The sequence below is a fragment of the Diadema setosum genome, chromosome 5, assembly GCF_964275005.1.
Source record: "Diadema setosum chromosome 5, eeDiaSeto1, whole genome shotgun sequence".
Taxonomy (NCBI): domain Eukaryota; kingdom Metazoa; phylum Echinodermata; class Echinoidea; order Diadematoida; family Diadematidae; genus Diadema; species Diadema setosum.
Window position 1 is genome coordinate 36,262,488 of NC_092689.1, and position 25,827 is coordinate 36,288,314.

Sequence of the window (25,827 nt, forward strand, 5' to 3'; positions counted from 1 at the left end):
ACTCGTTGGAGAGGGATGATCACAAAAACCACCGTGTATAGAGATTGTTTTCATCCAAGAAAATTGCACAGGGGAGTTAACCATATAAAAATTTAAACACCAACGCAGATCAAATATAATCAACAGTGGGGGGGGGGGGAGGGTGGCAGTGGTCTGCCAAATCTAGATTTTCAGTAGTCTGCAAAACAAAATGACTCCTATTATGTAAGTGAAAGTGCACTTTCCAATGGTCCCGTATGATGTAACTCCAATGCATACTGTACCTTTTCGCTGGGGTAGTACCGCTTCCAGTTTTTGACCATCTTCAGCCATTTTTGTGTTCTCTCTACCTCTAGCTCTTTGGCCTGTATCGCACGAAAAAGACATGAAGAAAAAAAAAAAAGAGAGAAGGTGAAAAGAGATGTGATGTGAAGAAATGTGATGAAGGCTTTCAAATTTAGTTCATGGCAATTGACAGTACAGCTTGACCACATTAATACCAACAAGTTTACTACAATTTGCAGAAAGCTTATGGATACACATGATTGTGTCCTGAAATTTCAGAACATCTTGAAGTTCAACACTTTTCTTCTTCTTTTTTCGGGGGATGGGGAATGGGTGAGGGTCTGCTTTTATCACTATTTTTTCCATTCAGTCATTTCAGACTTTTTGGTGCAATCTGCTTGAAAAGTGGCCCATTACAAAATGAAAGACATTATGGGCTTAACTTCACTTGATTCCATGACATCTGCTCCTGAACCAATTACTCCCATGACATATCCACACCCTAAGCCAAACATAAGATTTTTACCCACTAACATTATATTAACCCAGATCCTCATCCTCACATCAAACTAAACCTAAAAACCTTATCACAACCTGAACCATAACCTGAAGTCCTTGGAGAAAATCAGACCGGAGCAAATTGTCACAGGAGCAAATGTAGTGTCACCCATTTCGGAAGACACCAGAACAAGCATAGCCCTCAGCTTGGAGGACGTATCTGGGAATCCCCAACAACAATGCCTCATGTCTACAGATGTGCAACAACAACAACAACAACAACAAATAACAACAACAACAACAAGAAACAACAACAAATAACAACAACAACAGCAGCAACAACAACACAGATTTCATCATCTGTATTGTGTTGTATCTCTTCCTGTCACTTTTGCCATTGTTAGGCGAAAGAGCCAGTCGAAGATCCTCCTAACCTGCAGCTGCGACGTGGTTCAAAGGAATCCCTGTCCACCAGGTGTAGTGTGAACAGAAAACCAGGGACACCATAATGAGTAACCTCCACCCATCTTAAGACAGGACATGCAGTTATCAATTCCCTACAAACATGGCGTCCTTACGCTGAATCTGTCCATGGCCACTGCCAGCAGGTGCATGGCTGCCATGCACATACAAAGATTGGATTGCGTTACAGGCTTCGGTTTTGGCTGCAACACGCTCCAGGTGCATACAATAAGGAGTTTGAGAAAGTGCAACAAAGTGCTGCGCACCACTTATGACTGAATCACAATAGCATCTTGCTCCTATGTAGACATACACACAGCATACACATTACAAATATTCTGCAAACTACTCCTGGCAAATTCAAATTTAAAAATTGCCAGCCAGTTTTCAAATTCAATAGTCTTATTAGAGATTCCATTATTCATCTAAGGAGAAGCATACTATATATTGTGACATGAAATTGTCCCAGGAAGAACAATTCAATATATGTAAAACCTTGAGAATTATGACAACTTAAGATTCTCTCTCTTTTTCTTTTTTTTTCTTTTCTTTTTTTGTGGGGGGGGGGGGGGGAGGGGGTGGGTGAGGGTTTTTCACAGAAAAGAATATCAATTTACAAAAAGCTTTGCAAGCCCACAGCCAGGGAGCAACGATTGGTGTGCATTAACCTAGTTACAGCATCCACATTATCATGCATTCACTGGATACATTTAGCAGTGTCATTTCAAGCAATAGGAACATATTGTGTAGTTCCTCTCATTTCTGTGGGCTGCAAAGAAAAAAACACACACATACACACTAACATCACACCGATGGAACTGGGCTATATATCCACAATGATCAGATTTAGCTTAGTCCCACATTACTTTTCACACGTATTCTCTGCGGTGGAGCAACGCCATTTTTCGTCTCTGTTTCACAACATTACACTAACGGCTGTCTACCACTTCCCATTAGAAGTGACAGCAATGAAATATGGTTATCTATCAGGGGCGGATCCAGGAATTCCGTAAAGGGGAGGCACCTTTACAAAATCAAAGGGGGGCGCACGCGCCCCATTTTTTTCCTTTTCATTTCTTTTGTTTTAACAAAAAAATAAACAGGGGGCGTGGGCCCAGTGCACCCCCCTCTGGATCTGCCACTGACTATGTTACCAACACACACATCACTAAACTGAATTGGCATATGGCTGTAAAAACACTACCGCTGCCAGCTTGCACAAAAAAACAGAACTAAGTGCCAAATGTTCATGACAGTGATGACGACACACACTTTAGGGCTGAGATCAACATCAAATCATTACAACATTATATATGTGCAAGAAATCACTTAGGAATGTTTACTTAACTAGCATCTTTTTATTGGGGGGGGGGGGGGAGGGGTTTCATCAATTGAAGCAACCTGTTGCTATTATCTTTTTTCAGCTCTCCATCCACCTATCTCACAGATCAGCAGTATTGGCTCTCGAGCCAAGATCGGCCACCAATTACTGCTTCAACGAGACCTATCCAGGGGTTCGTGGCGGGGTGAGTCTTCGGTGAAGAACACCTGCCCCCCTAGCTGGCCGCTGAATCACAGAAACAAGAGGTAAGCATCGTAGATACTGCACTTGTCACAAGTAATGCTCTCTCGCTATCGCACGAGAGCGGAACATCACGCAGGACTGCCAGAACATTATACAACATTGGCATGTTGGCAGCATTTGTTTCATGGGGTGAGTTGTGCGTTTAAGAAGAACATCAACAGATGTGTGCTCCGACGGGGAGGAGGTTAGAGATGAGTCATCTCTAACCTTAAAAAAGAAAAGAAATAAAATAAATCTGCAAGCATCCTATTATCGAAAATCTATTCAAAAGACATCATACTAACATCTATATTTTCAAATTCATGCTAGAACACGGTAGTTTAGCAGAAAACACAACAGTCAATGACCAAGACCGTGTACCCAAGACTAAAGTAACATCTAGAGTATTCACTACATTTTAGTGATATTCTATTCATATCACTGAAACCATTTCACATCCATATTCACACAGAAAACCTCGTCTGCAAAAAGAATGTAAGCTTCCACTTTAAAGAGAAAAAAAAAAAAATCATATCCAGAACAGAGAATTAGTGCCTACCTGTTGAAGGGGTTTAACAGCTAAAATAGAACTCTTGAAAACAATCAATGCAAAGAAAAGGGGGAGGGGATAAAGACTTATTGTGATCTGTTTATAAGTCATCATTTTGGAATAAAGATATCCATGTAACTTTTGTATTGGACTCATCAAAATAAGTTTTGGACAATCTAGCCCAACATTACAGTAGCTTCATCAACATTTGTGACTTTGCTGATTTGTTTTGTTTTGTTTTGTTTTGTTTTTGATGGCAACATTGGCATCAGGTATTACCCTCGAGACAGTCAATGTAACATAGTACAGCTCACTAGTCAGCCGAATCCACACTCCAAAATTGTTTGGGAATGAATTGTTTGAGGAACACTCGCGTGTATGCATCGCAAGAGTCGCAGCCTTCTCGCCCATTCCCAAAGATGCTACCTGATGAGGCCGGCTCGTGATATATTCAGAGATAGACCGAGCGGAGTGCTCCACGATGCGATAGCATTTCACATCACACAGCCGATTTGTGCCGTGAAATAAAACTCACAGATACCGCATACGATACCCTCATTTTGGGTCATTAAACAGATATAAAACACAAATGAGATCCCTGAGCACATTATATGATAAACACAATTCCCAGGGTAGATCCTGTATCATATCCAAAGAACGACATATGGGGGGGGGGGGGGGGTGTGGCAGGTGGAAGGTACTTTTCTTTTTGAACGATATCTAGAAAAGGGGGCGTTGTCTTCTTTTCTGTATTTCTTTTTCCTTTGCAGGGAAGATTTCAAGCCAGGGTATAGTTTGAAAAACAAGAGAATATGGCCCCCAAAAAAAATTTTGTGTTGTCTTCTTCACAATCACACAACAAAAGATGACCAAAAAGTTACTAAGTGTAAAAAAAAGAAAAAGAAAAGAAAGAAAACGTGACATCTGGCAAATATATGAGATATGTAATAATTGTGTAAGGGATGGGTAACCATGACAATCTAGCAAAGCATCAGTCATCAAAGCTTTCTAGCAGACATGGTCCCTAGCAATTTTTTTTATTATTATTACTGAATATCAATTTCCTTTAATAATTGCCATCATTTAGAACAGAGGATAATTTCCATCACCAACAACTTGCCATCATTTAGACAAGAGGATAATTTCCATCACCAACAACTTTGGTTTCCCTCTTCTATTATCTATACATATTTTTGTTGTTGTTGTTGTTGTTCAGGCTTTTTAATCCAAAACCATACTGGAGGCTTTGAGATTCCCGAGACTTCCATCGAGACGAGGCACACATCAGCTGATAACCATCGCTGGTCAAGTGTGACTGCGTCAGACAGGGACCTCGCAGTGATGGCTATCGCAAAACATCTCGTCAAAAAAACAGTTTGGATGCTGACACACTCAGAGATAAAGTATGTACATGCACACACACACACACACACACAAAAAAAAAAACAAGTACAAAATATTCTTTTTCTACAGCTCATATAATTCAGAAAGAGAAAAGTAAAATATAAAAGTGACCTTGATCATGCTTGCTTTTTCAAGAAGAAAATGGGAAAATGCATATCAGTGAGTACTGCAGTTGTGCAGGTATATTAAAGAGAACATTTAGAATGCATGAGTGCAAATATTAGCAAGTGTGATGACTTTTAATAAGTATTTCATGATTTAGTACACACTGAAAGAGGGAGAATAGAAAAATGCATATGGTACAATTTGTACTTTGGTCTTTGGTGGCAAAACACTATACCATTAAAAGTCATTTACAGAATATTGACAGTAGGCTGTTCTGTCACACATTGTAGGATTTGCTTAAACCATTCATTTTTTCTTACTTGACTGATGAACAAAGTGGCATTGCCTGCATCAAGCACTGTATATGCCATACATTTATTTGGGTATACTATTTATGAATTGAATGTGTACAATTTGTAAGTGATTGTATTTGCAATTGAGGATAAATATGTCTGAATGAGATATAAGCATTTCCCTTGTCAGGGGAAAAGTTTGTGACTCTCCCGAGGATTTATGACATAGAGTGCATTTGTTTTATGGGAGCCCATATTTTTTGCATGTTGAGAATTAAACAAATATCAGTCTACTCAACAAAATTCACACCAAAATTCCCCCCCCCAAAAAAAAAAATACTGCTTATACACAAGACAAATCATGCTCTATATTGTAATACTTTGCTGCAGAAAAGAATAAAAAGTTATTACATTTTTTCAATTCCTTGGTCCCCCCTTTTTTGTGCGCTTGTCCACGTCAAAACCTAGCAACGATGAGCTTATCTGAGCAAATATACTGAAATATAAAATCACATGAGCACCATGACATAAAAATAGAGAACGAAATAGGGCAGATATAAACTTCATCCATCCATATAAATGCATCAGAGTAAAATTTGCAGGGCATGAACATGCACGCCAAGGTCATCTCATGACAGAGAAAAGCACAAAACATGGGGGACCCTTTGCAAAAACATTTGACGGGATGAAATTTGCAGGCAAGAAATGTTTAAAAAAGGAAGAGATGAGTTGAAAAAGACAGTGGAAAATATTGAAAATAGACAGGAAAAGAAATTAGGGGAAACTGGAGGATGGCACATGATTGCAGAGTGCAGATGGAAAGAGGGGAGAGAAAATGGAGTGAGATGGGGGGGGGGTGGTAGGGGGGCAGGGAAGTAAGCTGTAGGATACGAGTAATCTTTAAACATTCAAGTGATGATGGCATGTTTGAATGATTGCCCGTTTTGTACAAAACACCAATATTGATATAACTTAAAACAGTGAACTGTAATAAACACAGAGAAATAGATATCCCACATATGATGAAATATAATATATGAAAACATAAAAAAGAATATAGTCCCTCTTGTACTATTTCCTTTTTAGAGAAGAGAGAGAGAGAGAGAGGCGGGAAAATTTAGAAATAGCTTTACATGGACAAAGCAGAATTCTAGTTCGGGGGAAGTTAAAGGTTCTGTACGATGAGCTGATAAAAGGGGAATACAGCCTAAGAAAAAAAAAATTGCTGGAAAACTTGAAATGAAGGAGAGCTCTGGAGACAGGTATGGTGGAATGAGGGGGAAAGAGGACCTGGGGGTGGGGAGTGGCGGTGATTGATGGCCATTACCTTAAAAACTTTGTAGAGCGCTGCGTCTCCTTCTGATACAGGAGGTGCAGTGACGGCATGTTGACCATGTCGGCAGGGACAGTCCGGGAGGACGAATGGTTCCCAGTATTCTCTAATATGAGGCGCTGGAGCCCCTTACAGACCACAAGTGCCACTTTCCGGGGCACTGAATAAGAAAAGTTTCCTCCGCGTCCACCCCCCTCCCCTCTGATTCCGTTCTGCAGACGCTCTACAGAGGGGACGATGCTCTGCTCTTTGCTATGCGCTTTCCAGCATCTACCAGACGAACAAACATCTATCTATGGTGTGCTCCAAATCGACGTATCATACACGATGCACTGCGTACGCTCCCTGCCCTAAAAATAACTTGGCACAGAGTCTACCTTAGACACGGCAGCCAGCCTCTGGCTAATAAAAATAATATTTTGAGTCTGTCCTCCTCATTCAAAAAGACACACATATATTGCGCAATATCTCTTGTAACCTGATAGAAAAGACCTGAGACGTCTAGTCGCTAACTGCACCATCACCTGGCTCCCAAAGTCATCTTCCCTTCACCCACAAAAATGACTTCCTTGGAAAAGTCAACGTCTTTGAAGCTTGGAGAACTCTGCCAAAGTAGACCTTGATGATGCAATGAAACTGTCCTTTTTCACAGACGGAGAATACAAAAAGAAAACTTATCACTAAAATTTCCTTTAAGGAAGTTCACCAAATGAAATCTACATCAGAAAGAGAAGAGAACTCAAGCAGTCCAACTACTAGCAACTGTTGTGACTTCACAGCAGTTCCTCCGGAAGCTGGACTTTGTGTGTGACATCAAGAGTGCAGTTGTGGCTGACCTGATCATGAAATACAAATGTCACAAAAGGCTGGCCCGCGAATTGTTTTGAAAGTCCAAACTGGCAACAATGCAAGTAAATTGTAAATGTCCTCAACTGTCAGCCGACCGACAAAAACACATCGACGCACGACGACTCCTCGGCGGATTTGAAGCTCCTGGCACGGAGCGAGTGGATTGTCGTCCCTGGATGAATGAATTAAGAGAAGTCTGGGAGCAGACGGTATTGAATGGCGTGCAATCCTGCACCGGTGACGGCGGGAACAGTGACCAACAGCGATAGCCGATGACAAAATCTATTCATTATCAAATGTCAACTTGATAACGTCAAATTGTTTCTCCAAACAGAATGATACATCAAAATGTGAACTCTCATCATTCATGTCACATGGGAAACACAAGTAGCACTTTCCACGTAATTATAAGGGAATTCCGTCTGTCGACAAAGCAGACTGTTCATCAGTGTGTATTAGGCCAAGACAAAATTACACAGTCAGATGCTAGACCAGTATCTACAAAGACTGCATTAGACTTTTTAAATGTGAATGTTTGGGGGGGGGGGGGGGAGAATAAACGCAGCTGTCTCAGATAACTGGCTGATACCGACTGGAGTCTCAATTCTAGATCCTCTGGGAACACTGTATAATATACTGAGCGATAGATGAATGGCCCTGGATATCTACTCCACACGATAGATAGACGAGGAATCCCGCAGCTCCAAGTTGGAGGAATTTGCAAAGATGAAAGGTTTGGCGAAGCGACGCTTTTCACAGCAGGCTCACAGGCAGCAGCAGCAGCAACATTAAAGCTGGCAGTCAAGTCTTCTTCCTCGGAGACCTGACAGGCTCACAACTAGATCAGATCCAACCTCCTCTTTCACTCATTACACAATATTCTGATACTGAGGACACTAAAAAACAGCTTCTAATAGTCTCCATACTCAGGCCCTATTCCGTCTTCACACTCAGACCCTGTTCAGCACTCCAAATCAGTGATGCATCACAGTTCCATTGCTCAACCTTCCTTCACATATATGTACAGGTTGTGGAGTGCTACTGCGTTCAGAAATAATGGGTTAATCCACACACAGTAAGGTCAAGACTGTGGAAAGTCTACTATGTGGCAACATGTCCACAAAGGCTTTGATCAATAAGTGTCTCGTGAATAACTGGCATGAACTATTCTGTATTTAATGTCAGAGATCAGCTTGAGACCTCAGCATTTTAATCTGTCAGGGGGAAGGGAAGTGGGAGGTTGGGGGAGGGGAGGGGGTGGACGTGTCTTCACGGGAGATTCATGATAATGAACTGTCCCTAGATTTATGCAGATACACAGGGGGGGGGGGGGAATGTTCAGACATGTGTTTGCCAACAGGCCCAATTTTCAGCAAGGGTCTGTTTCCCTTAGACTATGAAGTGTGTAAAAAGCTGCCATGCAACAGGCGAGGAGCTAGATGCTGATTTGTTGGCTAGTGAGCCAACAAGCTTGCCTTGCTAGTTAAAGGGGATGGCTAGTAACTGATCAGTGGGAATCAGTGGGAATGCTGGGGGATGAATGTTCCAATCCTTGTGGGATTCATTTAAGAGTACATTACATATCTATTGTTGTGTGAACTTATTTGTTTCAGAATGGTCTCACATTCGAGTAATGTGCAGTTTAATGTTTCCAGGTTAGCATGCCTGTACAGTGACGGGGCGTTCGTTAACAATCACTGTACAGGCATGCTAACCTGGAAACATTAAACTCACATTACTCGAATGTGAGACCATTCTGAAACAAATAAGTTTCACACAACAATAGATATGTAATGTACTCTTAAATGAATCCAACAAGGATTGGAACAATCATACCCCAGCATTCCCACTGATTCACACTGATCAGTTACTCGCCATCCCCTTTAAGGCAGGACCTGTCAGTTCCTTTCTGGCTGGAGGTTAGGAGCCATTTAAAGTTGGCTGAATTTAAGAATATCATCTAATATTCCTTTTCCCTCCTTCTTCTTCTTCTAGTGTTTTATTTTTTTATCATTCTTCCTCTTTTGAAAAGATTAGGATATCATCTAGAAACTTACACGTATCTATGTAAAGCCAGATTCTCAGAGTCATATTCAATTAATTCATTTGTAATTGCATGAATGTATCATTTACCAACTTCTGCTTCTGCCCCCCCCCCCCACAAAAAGAAATTATAAAGGCCACTTGCTTTTATCAAAGTACAGAAAAAAGAAAAGTTCACTTTAGCGGGACCATGTGCGTCAGTAAAATGAATATTTTCAGTAAACTCAGTGAATGATCAATGTTCTCTGCTTCAACATCCGCGAAGAAATGCCAACATAGCCTTGAATCTCACGGATCCATTTACATTATGAGATAATGCATAGTCCCACACACTGAAGATGATGTCAGGCTGCATGTAATATGCCACAACCTGCTCACTGGAGGATCTTATCAATTACCAGCTTGTTTCTATACGAGCTGTATCATTGTCAGAAATAGGGTGACTCATACAATGCACACACATCCTACCTCAAAAGCTGACCATCTTGTTCAAAGTCATATCATAACACTTTTTGAAAAATCTACTCCCTCTTTAAGAAGACTTGAAAAGAGAAAGGCATTTTCAAGACATTAACCCCCTGGGCACCTACTATCTCAAATCCTCCATCCAGAGTATTTCTTTGATCAAGTGGGCAACATCCTACAATCACTTTCAGTCTTCAATTTGAACTTGTTACACACATCACCACTGGCTACAAGAACAGACGCCAGCATTTGGCTGGAGATTACACACAAGGGCACAACAATGCTCCCAATCCCAATAGGGAATGGGGAAAAATCGGGATCAGGAACTGTACTGGGCGAGGCGACGGAAGAGCCCCGGCACTGGCGACTCAATATTTTTCTGAACTGTCCCACATATCAAACTCGTCCTCTATGACATCCTGTTGGGATATTTTGAAATGGCTCTGGAAAAAAACAAAAAACGGTGTTCCGAGTCCGTCCGATTCGTCACGACCCTTTATATGTCTCTTCTTGTTTGCAAATGCTGCCACAAAAGCCGGCAAGACGAGGTGTATGCTTAGTCAACCTCAACTTTGCTCCATGATTCGGGGACCTTGCTCCCCAAAACAGTGCATTTGGCGGTGTTCTTATGTGTCACTTGGCTCAAACCCTCAAGAGCTCACACATTTGACACAGACCGCAGTACAGGTGTTCATGACGGAGTAGGCTAAAATGCAGCATGTGGGTAGCAATTGGGCCTTACCTTGACTTTTTTTGGTAAAAATGATACTGATATGTTACAATTTTAAAGCCCCTACTATATATATATATATATTTATTTATTTATTAGCATTTTTTTACAGAAAACAAAATACAAGAATGACATTATAAAAGTAAGTGTCAACATCAAATTTGTTGGATTTGCTATTATCTTTAGTTTTCAATGGTTTCTCATGTTCATACATATACGACAGTACTACTACTGCTAATAATAATGGGAATCATAATGATTAAAATAATAATTCTTAGCATTATCATCACTGACATCATTATTATCTTTATCACTATTACACTCATCATTATTACTGTTTATCTATCACTATTTGAATTATTATCACTGTTATAAAAATACAAGAATGATATAAGAAAAAGATAATTCTCAACATTATACAAAAAAGAATAAAATGCTGCAGATTGGCAATGGACAAAATCTTGAATTTGAGACTACTGCCCTAGTCACAGGTGTGTTTGTTTGTTTGTTTGTTTGTTTGTTTGTTTGTTTGTTTGTTTCTGTTGACATTTCATGTTCTCTAGAGGGGCTACCACAAAGAGGTATCAACAGAAATTAAACTATCTTCTCAGAACCCACAGCACACTAAATGACTTTGCCCAATTCACAGATTGTACGAGCTAGCGACTGGAAGTGTGACGTCACCAGCCATGCCAGTTTCCAATCGTGCGACTGGGTCACAAAACCAGTCGTGAAGATTTGATGTGTGAGATTTTCATGACCGGTTGTGGAACTCTCAGCCAATCATGCATATGTTCTGACACTGGTACAGTTGTAAGTGTGGCTATGTGGTCTGGGCCCTGTCACATAAAAGTTGAGATCAAACGTAAGTAAAAAAAAAAAAAAAAAAAAAAAAAAAAAAAAAATCAAACGTAAGTCTCTGAATACTCAATTCTGATTGGCTGATACCTACCTTATGTTTAATTTTCTGATTTATGTTTCATTGTAACTCTGTACGCAGCAGGGCTCTGATCACATAGTGTGCATATGGTGTGGAGTCATGCGACTGGTTAGTGCAACCCAGCTTGCCTCCTGAGTTGTGTGACCAATCTGATCGTGTAGCACGTGGTGGGCTTCAGTGAGGCAGAGAGACATAGGCCTTCCTGACCCAGCCCATCAAACCAACATCCTCTGCCACACTTTCCCTTCCCCATTAACTGCATGCTGCCATTTCACCCGGAATATCCCAGCACCCTCTCAAATACAGGTGGAAACTTCCCTGGTCCCAATCTCAAGAAATAGTGTCACACTTTGGATGAAATCTCCTTGGTCACTACCCTAAAATCCACTGCAGCCAAAAATTGTGATTTTATGCAATCAGGTCGGCATCTTGTAGCATCCCAAAACCACCTTCTTTCCTTCCCTACACCCTCCCCCCCCCCCCCCACACACACACAGAGAAGGTTCTATATAACATTTCTACATTTGTACAGCAGCTGTTATGTAGTGCAAAAGCTGTTATTTTCGTGAATCTCACGAATCACTGTTGGGCCGCGAAAACATCGCACACCTGTTCTTGATCGCATTAAATCTGCAGAGTGAACAGACAGGCATTAGTGCACTTACAACAACAAAGGTGTCAAAATCATGAAAACAACATCTTGCGAAATGTCTGTAACCTCCTCATTCACAAAAAAGGAAAAAAAAAATATCTGCATGCAACGCCCCCCCCCCCCCTGCATTTACATTATGTTCACCTTTGCACCCTTAACATATGCCCCCTCCCCCACTGATTGCACTTTAAAAATGAAATTACACCCCATCTGTCTGCCCTTTCTGCACCCATCAAACTGCTCTCATGTTTCCATCTATTCTTTCAGATCTTTGCCTCCAGGGAAAATCACCATACTCCCATGAAAACATGAAACTATTCTCCAGAAGCATGGCATTGACCACAAACTATGTGCTGGTTTCATTGGAAAGCAAAGATCCGCACTGACTGATGACCTCCTTAAAAAGAACAAAAGAGACAGAGAGAAAAAAAAAAAAACCAAGAAAAAGAAATCAGGGTTATTGAGAGTTTGATCTTTCAACAATTGAGTCAGAGGAGGGGGCAGTTTGGTGACAGAGTCGGTCGCATGGTGCTTGCAACAGAGTGTGAGAGGGGGACAAGAACTAACTTCTACCTGGGAATGTTGTGGAGCAAAAGGGGTAAAAAAAAAAAAAAGAGAATAAAAGAGGAGCACATTCAGCAGGTACAGCAGACCCTCACTAGCGTCTTGACGATTTGACACTCATGCTGACCTTTAATGTCATCACTTTCACTGTCACTGACGACAACGCCTCCGTATGCTTTGGCTCCTGTTTACCTTTACTTCACTTAGGAAGAAAGGGGAGGGGGGTAGATTGCCCCCTTCTCCCACCCTTTATCATTCCAGAGCACACCATCAGTGACATTTCTTGCAACTGTAAACATGTAAGGACCATTTCCCACCAAAATCGGCCAGATAACCCAACGTAGGTTTTGCAAGCACGTTATTATTGTCAATGACCTAACGCCCCATTTCAAAAATTATTTTAGATATCATAAATTCTTTGCCAAGATCAAGAGTTCAGTGATCAGCACTCTCAATCACAGAGCTGCAGACCACTCCTCCTTTAGGTAAAATTGAAGAAAACATGAATTCACATTGACTTGAAAGATGAATACGGAAGAAACAGCCAAATTATCAGACTAAATAGACACATCCATGCTTTACATACAGATAAACTGAAGAAAAAAAAAAACTTCAGAGACGAGAATTCTTCAGAGACATACAGATGTAGCTTTCAGGCAAGTTACGAGCACACCTGCTGCCACATCCCTGGCCAATTCAATCAGGAGATAACTCGTTAGGGCCCGATTCACATCCATTGCACATGTCACATTTCTGGCACTCAGAGGTTTCATGCAAATCTGATCTGTGCATGAGAGACAACCTCTGTTTGAATCTATGGACAGAGAAATCCAAAAACCGGTGCACTTTAATACTTGAGACTTCATTTTCGCTAGCAGGTATTAAAGCATTAGCAAAAGTTGAAAGTGATAAATGACTACGAACAATTCCACGTGTAATCTTGTTACATTTGCGATTGTTACATTTGACATGAAAAGGTTGACATTGAACGGTGTCATAGTAGTATCCTCTATCACTTATGATAAACCATTTCAAATAAACAAAGTACCATAGGAAATATGCTACTATCATCATATTCATAAGTCCGTAACTTATTGCTAAAATGGAATGAGAGCACAAAGAGATTAAACATTTCTCATGTGAGCTTTCATCCTTGTTCTCTCTTTTCTGCGTCTGCTTTAAATCTCCTCTCGCTTTTTTGCCCAAGTTTCGAGCTTGTGACTCATGCCCGGGGTGGAACGGAATCCCTTAAGGTTTTGCAAGAGTGTCGGACGGGGTGCACCGATCTTGACACGCTCACACAAATCTCACAAGTGATGGCAGACTGTGTGCAAGGGGGGGGGGGGAGGGTAAGGGGGGAGGGGCAGGGCTGGGACACAGTCCTTTTAACCCCCTGGTCGCCATGAGGATACACAGTGGCACATAGGAGCCTGCCGAGTCCTGGTACACACGGCTAAACTTTATAAAATCGCACATCAATTGTGTAAACTCGTAAGGGGTTCATTGCGTGGCTTGCATCGTATGAACCAATGACCTGGTTTCGCTATTCAGTGCATGAGCGCAACTCCTTTAGTGTGGCATCTTTACAATCTCTCTTTGTCTGTCTAGCCATAAAACTGCTCATCGTATTCTCCTCAAGTATGGATTTGATAGACAACTTGCACATTGGCCACAGGCGAAGAGCCGTGAGTAGTTGCATTACGGATTAAAGTTCCCATGACAAGACTCTGAAGTTGTGGGGGCAGGGGTACGATAAAAAAGAATCACCAGAGGATCATCGGAGAACATATTCACACATGAACTGGGTGTGACGATAGGGGACTACATAGGTCTTAGGTATCATACACACACACACACATCACCCTGTGAGTTTTATCACATCTTGGTGCAGCCGGAATTTATCATCTTACACGCCACAGAAAAGCAAGACCGCGCTCGAGAAGATTGCATTCTCACGGTATTTTCGTGCAGAAAGAGAGAGCCTGACAGTCCCTACGTGACTAGGGTGTCCCATTCCACAAAGTTCACCTATTGATACTCTGGGGTGCATCTAAGAGGGGCTAAATATCGAGGAATCACCCCCTTCATACCGCACAAATGAGCTTCTCCGCATGAACAGGGGACCGTCGAGGAAGAACAGCTACTATCTAGGAATACAGCTGAATTCAGGCCTCAAAATATTTCCTCCATATTTTTTCCATGCCTTAATTTCATTCTTATCAGATGATTTAGAATTTTTTTTTAAATGCATAAACTAAACTGTAGAGAAAATAGATATCCAAGAATAGGTGGACTATCAAACTGGTTACAGCAAGTTCAATACTTGCTTTGAAATACCTTTGTCTAAACATCATCGTAAACCTATTCCACTTGCTTCTATTAATGTGGTGTTCACACATATTCCAGTATAGCGAAGTGCACAGTGAATATATACTGTATGACTGTGTGGTGACAAGATTAATCGATCAAGTTGATTGATGATTGATTCATTACAAGAGGAAACTGAATGGGGATGATGATTTGACATCTTTATGTCATACATAAACCTGACGGGTGATCTCATAACATTTTGGCACCTAGCTTCCTTCTCTCTCGGCTTCATATATAGAACAAACGTAACTAGAAAAGCACTCTGAGAGTGCTAACCTCTGGCCAGCAGCTACATGTAATTCCCACCCAGCCATACACATATATGCTGAAAATCATCCAGTTTCTCATAATAGAAGCCTTTGTTAACGTCATCAGCTTACAGCTGCGCTGTGCCTCCCCTGGCCCCAAGAAAAGCATGCGCTCAGGGTGCATATATGCGAACCTCAAATACACGCAGCTGGAACTCCCAAGTTCATTAACCCTATCTGCAAAAAGATTAAAAAATCCGTTAAAAAAAAATCAATAGCTATTCCCGGATCGCTACCAAAATCTAATCATCAGTTCCTTGGGTCATTATATCAACTTTTCCAGCAAGTTTCATCCAAATCCATCCACAACTTTTCAGTTATTTTGCACACAAATAAACAAACAAGCAATCAAACTGCCTAACAAATAAACTAACGCCGATGAAAACATAACCCCCTTCTTTGGCGGAGGCCATAATGGAAGCCAAAACGGTTGTTGAACACCTCAAAATATCCAAGTAAACAATGAGATCCAAGCTAATATTTATCGTTATAGTAAACAGGTGTCACCTATGCAGAGAATATTATCAAATTTTTCCCAAATTGACATTGATCAGTTTTGGTTTGTTGAAGGGTATTTTAAACCTACGATACGCATGATCTATATTTCTGCCCCCAAGATATGCCAACCACTCTATTCGGCTTTCTCTCCAAAAATAACCCATGAAACTTGATGATTACCAAACGATCTTAGAAATGCAGTCATATCATACTTCATGTCCTCACCCATAAATGATAGTCATAAACATTTCTTTGGAAAGAAATTAATATACTCTAAAAATAAAGGCAGACACATGATAAGATTCTTGATATCCACAACACAATATCCAAGTTAAACAAAAGGTAAACGGATTATGTCTATAATTCACACACTGTGCGTGCAAATTTACTTTAACATAAATGTTGCTGACCATAACTGTTGCTCACGGACCATGTTAATTTAATGTCTTCGTAAATTTTATTACCATCATATACAAAATTGTAGAACTTACTGCTATCAGTTGTACTGTTTGGGAATTTGTACGAGATCTTTGTGGTACACAAAAGTAGACCTTGCTTGCTAAGGTATTAAACAAATTTCCCCTTAGAAAATGGAAAACCTAATTACTGTAGCATAAACATGATAAGTATATCTATTTATATTAAAGGAATCATTAATTTTTTAATTTGAATACATGAGCCTGCAGCAGTTTAATCTCAGGAAAAAAAAAAAAAGTTTTAAAAAAATGGGGAAAATCCTACTCTGCTGCCCTCTGCAGTCTGAGACAAGACAGTTTCTTAACTTCTTCCTCTGTCACAGAATGCTTGAAAGCAGTATAGGTCGCCTGTGTGTGTGTGAAGCTCAGCACAGCACAGGGAGACTGAGAAATCTCCTGTCTGCTGCCCTCCAGTGCTGAAAACATTGCAATCTTTGCAGCACTTCATGGCCAGTAATTTCAAGAATTCTACATGCCTAGTTCCCGTGAGCTCCAGATCATAGCATCAACCCAGCTTGCAACAGTTGACAGTTGATAATTGATTTCCTATCATTAGTAAATTTGATACATGAACCCTCAAAAAAGCATACAAGTTTTTCATGATACAAAAAGCAATGTATTCATTCTTACATATTCATCAGTTTGTCTGTTCATTGCTTTGTATTTTGGTGTGGGGGGGGGGGGGTTCTTATGCATGTTTGTTTGTTTTTTGTGGGTTTTTTTTTTATTATTATACAGCAAGGAAGAGGTGGCAATTCTAGATTCCTGTTTTACACAACACACAGTCTCTCAGCTTGTGATAAGTTGGAATTTACTAAACTCACATGCAACTTGTTGTGGGTTGTACTCTCTGAAGTGTATACACGTACATTGCATATCAGTAGCATATAGCTCACATAGGCTGTGCCCAAATGCTCTTTGCTTTTATGTTGCACAAAGCTGATGAACTGATGGAACATAATGAATCTTTCACTTTTCTTTTGAGCCATCTTCCCTCCCTCATAACTCTCCCCACTGAAAATGAAACACGACATATCAACCGCTATAAGACAAGGGCTACGTATCCACTAAACTGACAGTGGTTTTGGCTCCCAGGGAACACACACTTTAGCTACTCAAATGGATTCATCTAGGTTGCCTACTGCCCTCTTTTGTTGAGGGTCAGACAGTGCTATTTCAGATCTCTTACTCTGCAAATGATGATCACATTCGATCTACAGTTTTTGCCATCTATTCTCTAGTTTTAGAATGTCAGCGGACAGCATCACAAGGATTACGGCAGACAAAACTTCCTGTGATTGATAAAAGGTGAAATTGTGCGCACTCCATGATAGATGTAGCCTGAGAAAGAAAGTTTTGATTCACCTCATTCATATCTGTATACCTGCTATACAGGAATGGACCAATTTGCTCCATTTGTTGGATTTTTTTTTCTTTTTATTAGGTTAATAATAATCATGATAACCATAATGATGATCATGATCATGATGATGATGATGATGATGATGATGATGATGATGATAATAATAATAATAATAATGATAATAATAATAATAATAATAATCATAATCATAATCATAATCATAATCATAATCATAATAATAATGATAATTACAATAATAATAATTACAATAACACCATCAATAAAATCAATTACAATTTTCAGCAGTCATAGACACTGTATAGCTACTGCCAGTCTCAGAAGATGATTGAGCCTTGCCTGACATAGCAATGGCCAGGAAACAAGCCTGCATTATGTGCACCATCTTCCTTACCTTTCTCTCTTCTTCATCTGGACTGGGAGGTAGCTCCGTTTCACTGCAGGCAGGAGGAAACACACATTTTAAGACAGACCATGAAAATATGAATTCATCTTAATCATTGCCACAAAAAAATTCCACAACATTTATCATTTCTTAAAAAAATAAACACCACTTTGACTTGTCACTGACATACAAAGTGTATCCTAAGGGTCTAAAATATTCCCCTGGCTTCTGAAAGAGAAAAGTAAAGTGCTCTTTCATTATGCAAGAAAATTGAAAATATTTTGAATTCTTTTTATGTTCTTGCCCTATTGTGACATCAAGAAACGTAGTCTTCTTTTTCAAGCAATGACAGCACATACATGTAGATTTCACTATAACTTTAAAAATTCATAACTTTTGAATGCTTTGTTCTATTTTTCCTCAAACTCTCCTGTATGTGTTCTACTGGTATTTCTGTATTCATCGAATCCACATGTATATTTGGGGTGATTCCCCTTACAATAGAATAAAAGTGACGAGAAGAGAAGATCTGAGACACCATGCCAGAGAGAGGTGTCACCGTTACTCACTGTAGGAAACCGTATCGGTCGGTGACCTTGTAGATGATGTAGGTGGCATCTTCCCAAGGGTCTATCTGGGCTCCTTTGTCTCTTCCCTAAAACAAAGACCACACACGACATGAATATCATCACCCTTGCTTTTCAAAGACTTATCTGGCTCTACGCATGATGTGACGTGATATTGATGTATGTCGGTGTGCCTAAACTGAAGCGCCCAATCTTGCATCAGATCGCAGGCACATTCCAAGAGACAGAAAATTACACAGTTCATTACCAATAATCAAGTGTTCAAATGTCCAAATCCACTTGATTCTCATGTGCAAGATAATCTCACATCAAAGAAGGGAAATCAACTGAAGACCATGTAAATTCACAAGTGCCACCACAAATGCAGTTATATGGGACTTGCATAGGATTTTCTCCACTCAACATAAAAACAAAATAAAGTACAGGACATTCGGTTATCTAAATTTCAGCAGAGTGTAATTTCATGACATAACTTTCTTTGCACACAAACGTGTAAAAGAAAAGTTGCAGCCTGACATTTTAGACATACATACCACGGGTATGTTGAGTACTTGCAACTTATTATCGTCTTGTGTGTAGATTTTATCCATTTTATAACATGCAATATCTCATGCCAAAAGAACATTGCGGACTGACCTTATCAGAGAAAACAAAAATCTACCAGGTGGACCGTAAAGTACAATTTGTATTTTAACAATGTCTCTTGTCTTGGGTGTTCTACACTACCTACTGTATGAGAGCAAAGGAGAAACTTTAGTTTGAAAGGATTTCTTGTCGTTTGACTCCACTTACAATGTGTGCATAAAGAAAGAGCCAACCAGGTAAAGTCCATATTTATCTTTTAAGGGATGACTAAAGCCAACGCTATGTGAACAATCATGTGCATAAACCATGTGATCTCACACTGACATCGGTAAAAAATTATCAAGGAAGACACATGCTTTTGCAGTCATGACTAATTCCTTTTTAAAACTTTTTCCAATAAAAAGATCAACATCAGGAAGTCCATCTAGGGACCTACCAAACAAATAGAAACTTTTCTGGGGAAACTGACAAAACTTTGGGTTCCTCCGAGACCGGTAGACAGTGGTGAGGCACACAAAACAAAACAAAACAACACAAATTTGGCCTCGAGACATACCATTGTATGTCTCAACTACTTTCAATAAATGACATGCTTCTCTGTTCTTCTTGTGGTTGTCTCTGTCACATTTTTTTTTTTTTTTTTGTCATACTAGGCCTCATGACTAAACAAAGAAAGAAATGTTTGTATCATTTCAGGGCCCTGTTTTATGAAGAGTTAAAATTGATTATATAGTTGATTTCAACTGTAAGTCTATGGCAGCCTGACAAACAAAGCATCAGATCATGTGGTGAGTTTGAAGCAGGAGGGCTAACCTCGCAGAACGAAAAACATACTGATGTAGTGTAAAACCACATTTCGAAGGCGTATTTCGGTTGGTCGAAAATTGAAAATCTTGCCTACACTGTGCACACTAAATTGATAAATGAAAATTAGTTTGCAATATTTCTTTATTTCTTAATGAAAAAAAAATGTCAAACATAAAGTCATACTTCTTTGGCAATACAGCTGAGGCATTCTCAGGCCACTAATCAAGGACATTCACCTTACAACTGATTGACAAACTGCCCTTCATCGACATAAACAAGCACAGATTATTCAATGTTTCAGTAGATGCCATGATTTAAAAAAAAAAAAAAAAAAAAAAATCATTAGCATATAGCTATACTGTACTCGGGTTGCATTCACACCCACAATCTGCTGTATCTCGGACAGGCGTCTTACCCACTGGACCGGACCACCAGGCTTCTGCCCGACAGCCAGTGCTGGTTCTAATCCTTACAGCATGCAGCGGGTACTGCATATTTATTCAAATGAATGAATTCTTGCATTGTTATGGACACCCACCTTGTCGTATCTCAGACAGATGTCATGGCGTTCCTTCTGGGCCCTCTGTAGGGCCTCCATTTCATGTGTTTCCGCTGGAATGAGAAGAAGAGCAAGAAAAGGAGAAGCTGATTAGCATAGAAATGTGGTTCAGTGCTGCCATCTTTCTATTATAATTCTGACTGTTTATCATTAGTACTAATACAGCTCAATTAAATATATCTCCTTCATTTGCTGTCTATTTGGTCTTATCCTGTTGCTCATTTTGATGGCAAGATTATCGAAAGCATTTAGATTGCTGAATCTATACCTAAGATACCTAAGATACTCCCAAAATGCAGCAAAACATTAAATATGAACCTCAGGGGACTTGTTTAGGCCACTGCTTAGAAATTTGAAAGTCAACAGTTATCTACAGTTTGAATAATGCACAAAACTCAACTACTCAGTAGTTCTGTGCGTCAGCCACACTTAAGCCTTTTTGTTGCAGTCTTCTGTATTTTTTATCTATGAACACAAATCTAAAAGTATAAGAGCTGATGTAATAACATATAGAGTGTGTGGCAAGAATGTATATAGAAATGTTTGTAAGTTTTGATGAACTTTATTCACAAAATATACATGATGGACACACATGCAGTGCATGGGTCTGCAAAGGTAGCCTAGTGATGTACTGGAATTTACGGTGAGCCCCGAAAAGAATTCAATTCAAAATCTAACGGTCAATAAAAATGTACTAAATGTTACCTTCCACTTTCAATACTTTATGGGAGTTTCTAAAATGATACTCTCTTCAACAAACCACTGTGTTTATACAACTCTTCATTTAAGGCATGCAAATGGGATTATGAATGGGATTCCCTACCTTTAAAGCTTTGAGGATTAAGGTAAAATGTGTCTATCTCAGTGTGGAAAATTTGTCTGTAATTCTTATTATTTTGTGCAGTTTTAATGAATTCAACTGGCTCTATTTAATCTTTTTCAATACATAACATGCGGGAAAATTGGGAGCTGCCAATCTAATAATGCTGAGATGATAATTTCTGCTGCAAAGTCTTCAGTATGACTTTAAAGGTTACTAAGGTAAGCTGCATGGACCAATGATTAACTCAAATTCCAGTATATCTACATCATGACATTTTAATGCATACTACGATGTCAAGTGCCAGAGATACATGTATCAACCGAGAATCAAATAATTGGTGATGAGAAAACAGCACATACAAACACACCAACATACATACATACACACCACACAGTGATGTACACTGAGAATGAACAAAATTGCTGGCTGATTTTAAACAAAGTAATGTACAAAGAAGCTACTGTTCATGCATGCTTTCATGTGCATCCTATTCGCAAATACTAGTATACAGTAGGTACACTGTGACTATGTGTACAAGAGCGCTGAATAGTTTACACATTTCATTGCTGACAAATGTAGATCCCTCATTCCTCAGAAAAAAAAACAAAAAACAAACAAACCAGAGACATTACAACAAAAAATACAAATGTACATTTTTTACTCTGGAAGTGCCATATTGCATCTAAATGTAATGCATGCCGTTGATGATAAGGCGATCTTACATCACAACCACAGAGCTTGGACAGCTTTTTGTCTTTTTGTTTTTCAATGAGCAGATTACAATTAGAATGGTGACAAAAAAGATGCCACAATGAAACAGACCGTTAATAAACACTGCGTCAAAGGACAACAGCACGGAAAAGAGGAAATGAAATATTAATCATACACTCTTGCATAAACAAATGACTGTGTCCATAACAAATAAATATTTGTGTCCAGCCCTATGGAAACAAAGAATACTTAATTTTTTTGGCCTTTTCAACAAACAGACAAACAAAAATCAACAAAGTGCTTTGCAGATTTGGTGTCCAGAAATTAACTTCTACCGTATATTTGTATGTGTATCTACATTCTTGTTAAAGTGTATCTGTACACAGAAATTTAGTTTTCTGACATTGTAGGTTATTGTACTGGTAATATCCCTATCAAATATAAGAGTGCAACATTACTCACATACAGAGATATAGCAATATAAAAAGAGACATAGATCAATCTCTAAAATGCCAAAAATTACATGCGCCTTGATCTAAGAGTAGTCGTCTTGCATTATCGACTGCATTTAGATTGCGTAGTTTCTGCACGATCAGTGTACTATGTACGATACTCTCAAAACATGCAAACGCAAACAAATGTCCACATATGCAGCTAGGTTGGTGCTACTGCGCCGCGCCGGGCCACTGACCAGGCAGCCGCAGCAGCCTCTACTCATGCGGATGCATATGGCTCGATGAGGCGATATCGATAGACAGGATTCGATATAGCTGTGTGCAGACGGAGGCTAACGAAGGAAACGTGCACACACCGATGTGCTACGCGCGGCTATTATTGCAGCGCGCACTAGTGCGTGCTGATTTATTGAAATTAATATTTCACAGTTTGGGACATTTTTTGTGATGGGATAGAATTTTCTCTAGAGTTCTTAGGACATGCTCTCACACCTCTCAAATTTAAATTTTAGGGGATTCCCTTTAAATATTAGTGAAACCACTCATCCCAGTTCCACAGGGACGGTACTCAAAATATTTGAAGCAATGATTTTCAAGCAATTATTACTAAAGCTACTCTTGATCACTGAATGATCAACTTGAGGGAAATCAAGGGAGGATGCAGATGACATGATGACGTACATAGAAGAAAAATCAATCAGAAACAAAGGGCTGTGCAAAAAAGAAAAACTAGGGCTTGTATCTGCAACATTCGGCCATAGGTATGACAGGAAGATATTGAGTTAAAGGTGCTGTCTGGGCACTGTCGCCTACTGGAGGGGGGGGGGGTAGAACAAGACTTTTTGTTTTTCATTGTCTGGCAGCTCTATTCTGAGTGCAGAGTGCAAAGATGCTTTCTGTTCCTTGAGCAAAATGGGTGTAACTGACCGGTTTAACATAGTAATCCATTTGGCATGTCACCAAGGCATGGGGCAGCTAGCCCAGTGGCATGCATTTCAGTTAGCATCCATACACAGTGTGTACAAGCTTTATCTCCTTGGATACATGCTGTCAGATTTTCATGTGAAAGATACATTTTCAGACAATGTTGTTGACATGTAATGATAGAGAATATGCCCCCTCAAAAAAAAAAAAGAAAAAGAAGAAGATACAAATAATGAAATGAATGTTATATGCAATCCTTCTTGTTATATATACCAACATCATGCAAACCCCTGATAATGAGCAAGCCATGTAACAAATATCCAGTGAACTACTGTAAAACGAGGAATGTTCGCATGCATTAAAATTTCACAAATTTTGTGAGAGCCAAGATTTGGGAAATTAAAATGCATGTGAAAGTTCTTGTCTACACATATGCATTGAATGTTGTAGGCAACTCGCGAAAATTTCATGCCGCAATAAAGGCCGTCGGCTCCAATTCGCGAAAATTTCATGCCGCAAAAATATTGTGCTTTACAGTATAATGTACAGTATCAGACAAGGCAAGGCAAACTCTAAAGAAGAATTCCATATCACCTCCTGTTTATTTCACTGATGCAAACACAGTATGGTCTATATTCTTATTACTTCTCTGATAACTAACTTCCTTGACATCAGCTAGTATATCTCTAATAGTATATGTGTAGTTTTACAATACTGCAACCAAAAGTGTGACACTGTACTACAAATTAAATTCCACTAGAATGACCTCAAAATAAGCTTCATTTTAATGAATAGTGACTTCTTGATATTCAGGGTTGTACAGAGAGATAGTGCACAAAAAAGCTCTGTAAAAAATTAAATCAGAAAAATGTTATTTTGTGTACATTCCTATAGGGAAATCCATTGAAAATGCTTGGTGTCCTATGTAACATCCGTTACATAGAATATTGAAAATAATTTTAAACACATATTGTTGATCACAAAATATTTATGAACTTGATTTGTTAATAATGTAACTAATGTATTGTGATAACAGTGCAGAATTTTACTGTTTGTACTTATTTAGGCATTTTCCAAATATGCATAACGCGTGTCGCAACGCGCGTCGCGATTGGACACTAAAGAGAAAGAGGCAAATAGTTTCTTCCCAAATATTTTATATAATTTATATTCTTTTCTTTTGGATACCTATCCTGGAAAGGAACTCAGAAAAATCAGAAAGGCCAGTAAATAGTATTGGAAATGTACAAAATAAAAGATCAAATCTTCATGTGTAACGGTGGTTACATTGGACACCAAAAAATTGTTGATTTACCATTGTTAATTTTGACATAAAGATGTAAATATTTTGGAACAAAAGTCACATATTTTTCATCCCCCATTGAGCTCATTAAAACAGCAAAAATGCATTGATTTTCAGAATTCCGATCAACCTTTTCTAGGATCTCTGTGTAACGGTTGTCGCGTGGACACCAAGCGTAACACGCGTTACGCACTGTTTATAATGGCATTTTAGGAATGAAAAAGGTTTATTAACAGGATTTTCTTTACATGTCATTCCAAATAGGCATGTTCTGGAATAAGATCAGTCAAAAACACTTATAGAAATATATAATTTAGTTGAGTGTGATGCATTTGATCTTAGGGGTACTAATCATGTCACAAATTTGGTGTCCAAAAATGGCCAATTTTTAAGGCATATTGTTTAAAATATACATGAAAAATGTAAGGTTTCATATGATTTTATCTCCACTGTCTCTCATATATGTGGGCTACATATCCTGAAAGTTTTAAGTCTTATTTATGTTTAATTTTTGAAATAGGGCTAATCAAACTTAATCACCTTAAATCTCTGCAGTATTGGAAAAATACACATATCAAAACTGACTTGCATAGTTGTGCAGTGCTTGTCCACGCATGTGGAACATGATTACATTGTACATTACTCACTAAAAGCTGCACGACACTATTAAAAAGGCATCATAATTGTCACAAGATGGGAATTTAGTCTTGTTTGAATATTTGATGCATATTCCAGAAACACAAGAAACATCACTAGTCAAGGTTGACTTTTCCTATAATCACAACATTGTTCAGTCTATACCGGATACACAGAGTATATACATAATGAACAGTCATCTTGAATTCCAAGAATTGCATCACATGATGGCTTTATGCCGATGTTGAATCTAAAGTGCACATTGACAATGGGCCAATGGAGGTTGCCCTTAAAGGCACAAGT

At 39.3% G+C, this 25,827-nt stretch overlaps 1 protein-coding gene across 1 annotated transcript in view; it reads right to left on the reverse strand.

Annotated features, from left to right (window-relative positions):
• Positions 1-25,827, reverse strand: part of LOC140229339 (USP6 N-terminal-like protein) — a 117,661-nt gene that overhangs the window by 37,588 nt on the left and 54,246 nt on the right. Inside the window, exons 3-6 of the mRNA XM_072309622.1 lie at positions 20,652-20,725; positions 18,704-18,789; positions 18,144-18,186; positions 264-344 (exon numbers count right to left, since the gene is read on the reverse strand). Coding sequence (XP_072165723.1) covers positions 264-344; positions 18,144-18,186; positions 18,704-18,789; positions 20,652-20,725 — 284 coding nt within the window. The remainder of the gene's footprint in view (positions 1-263; positions 345-18,143; positions 18,187-18,703; positions 18,790-20,651; positions 20,726-25,827) is intronic.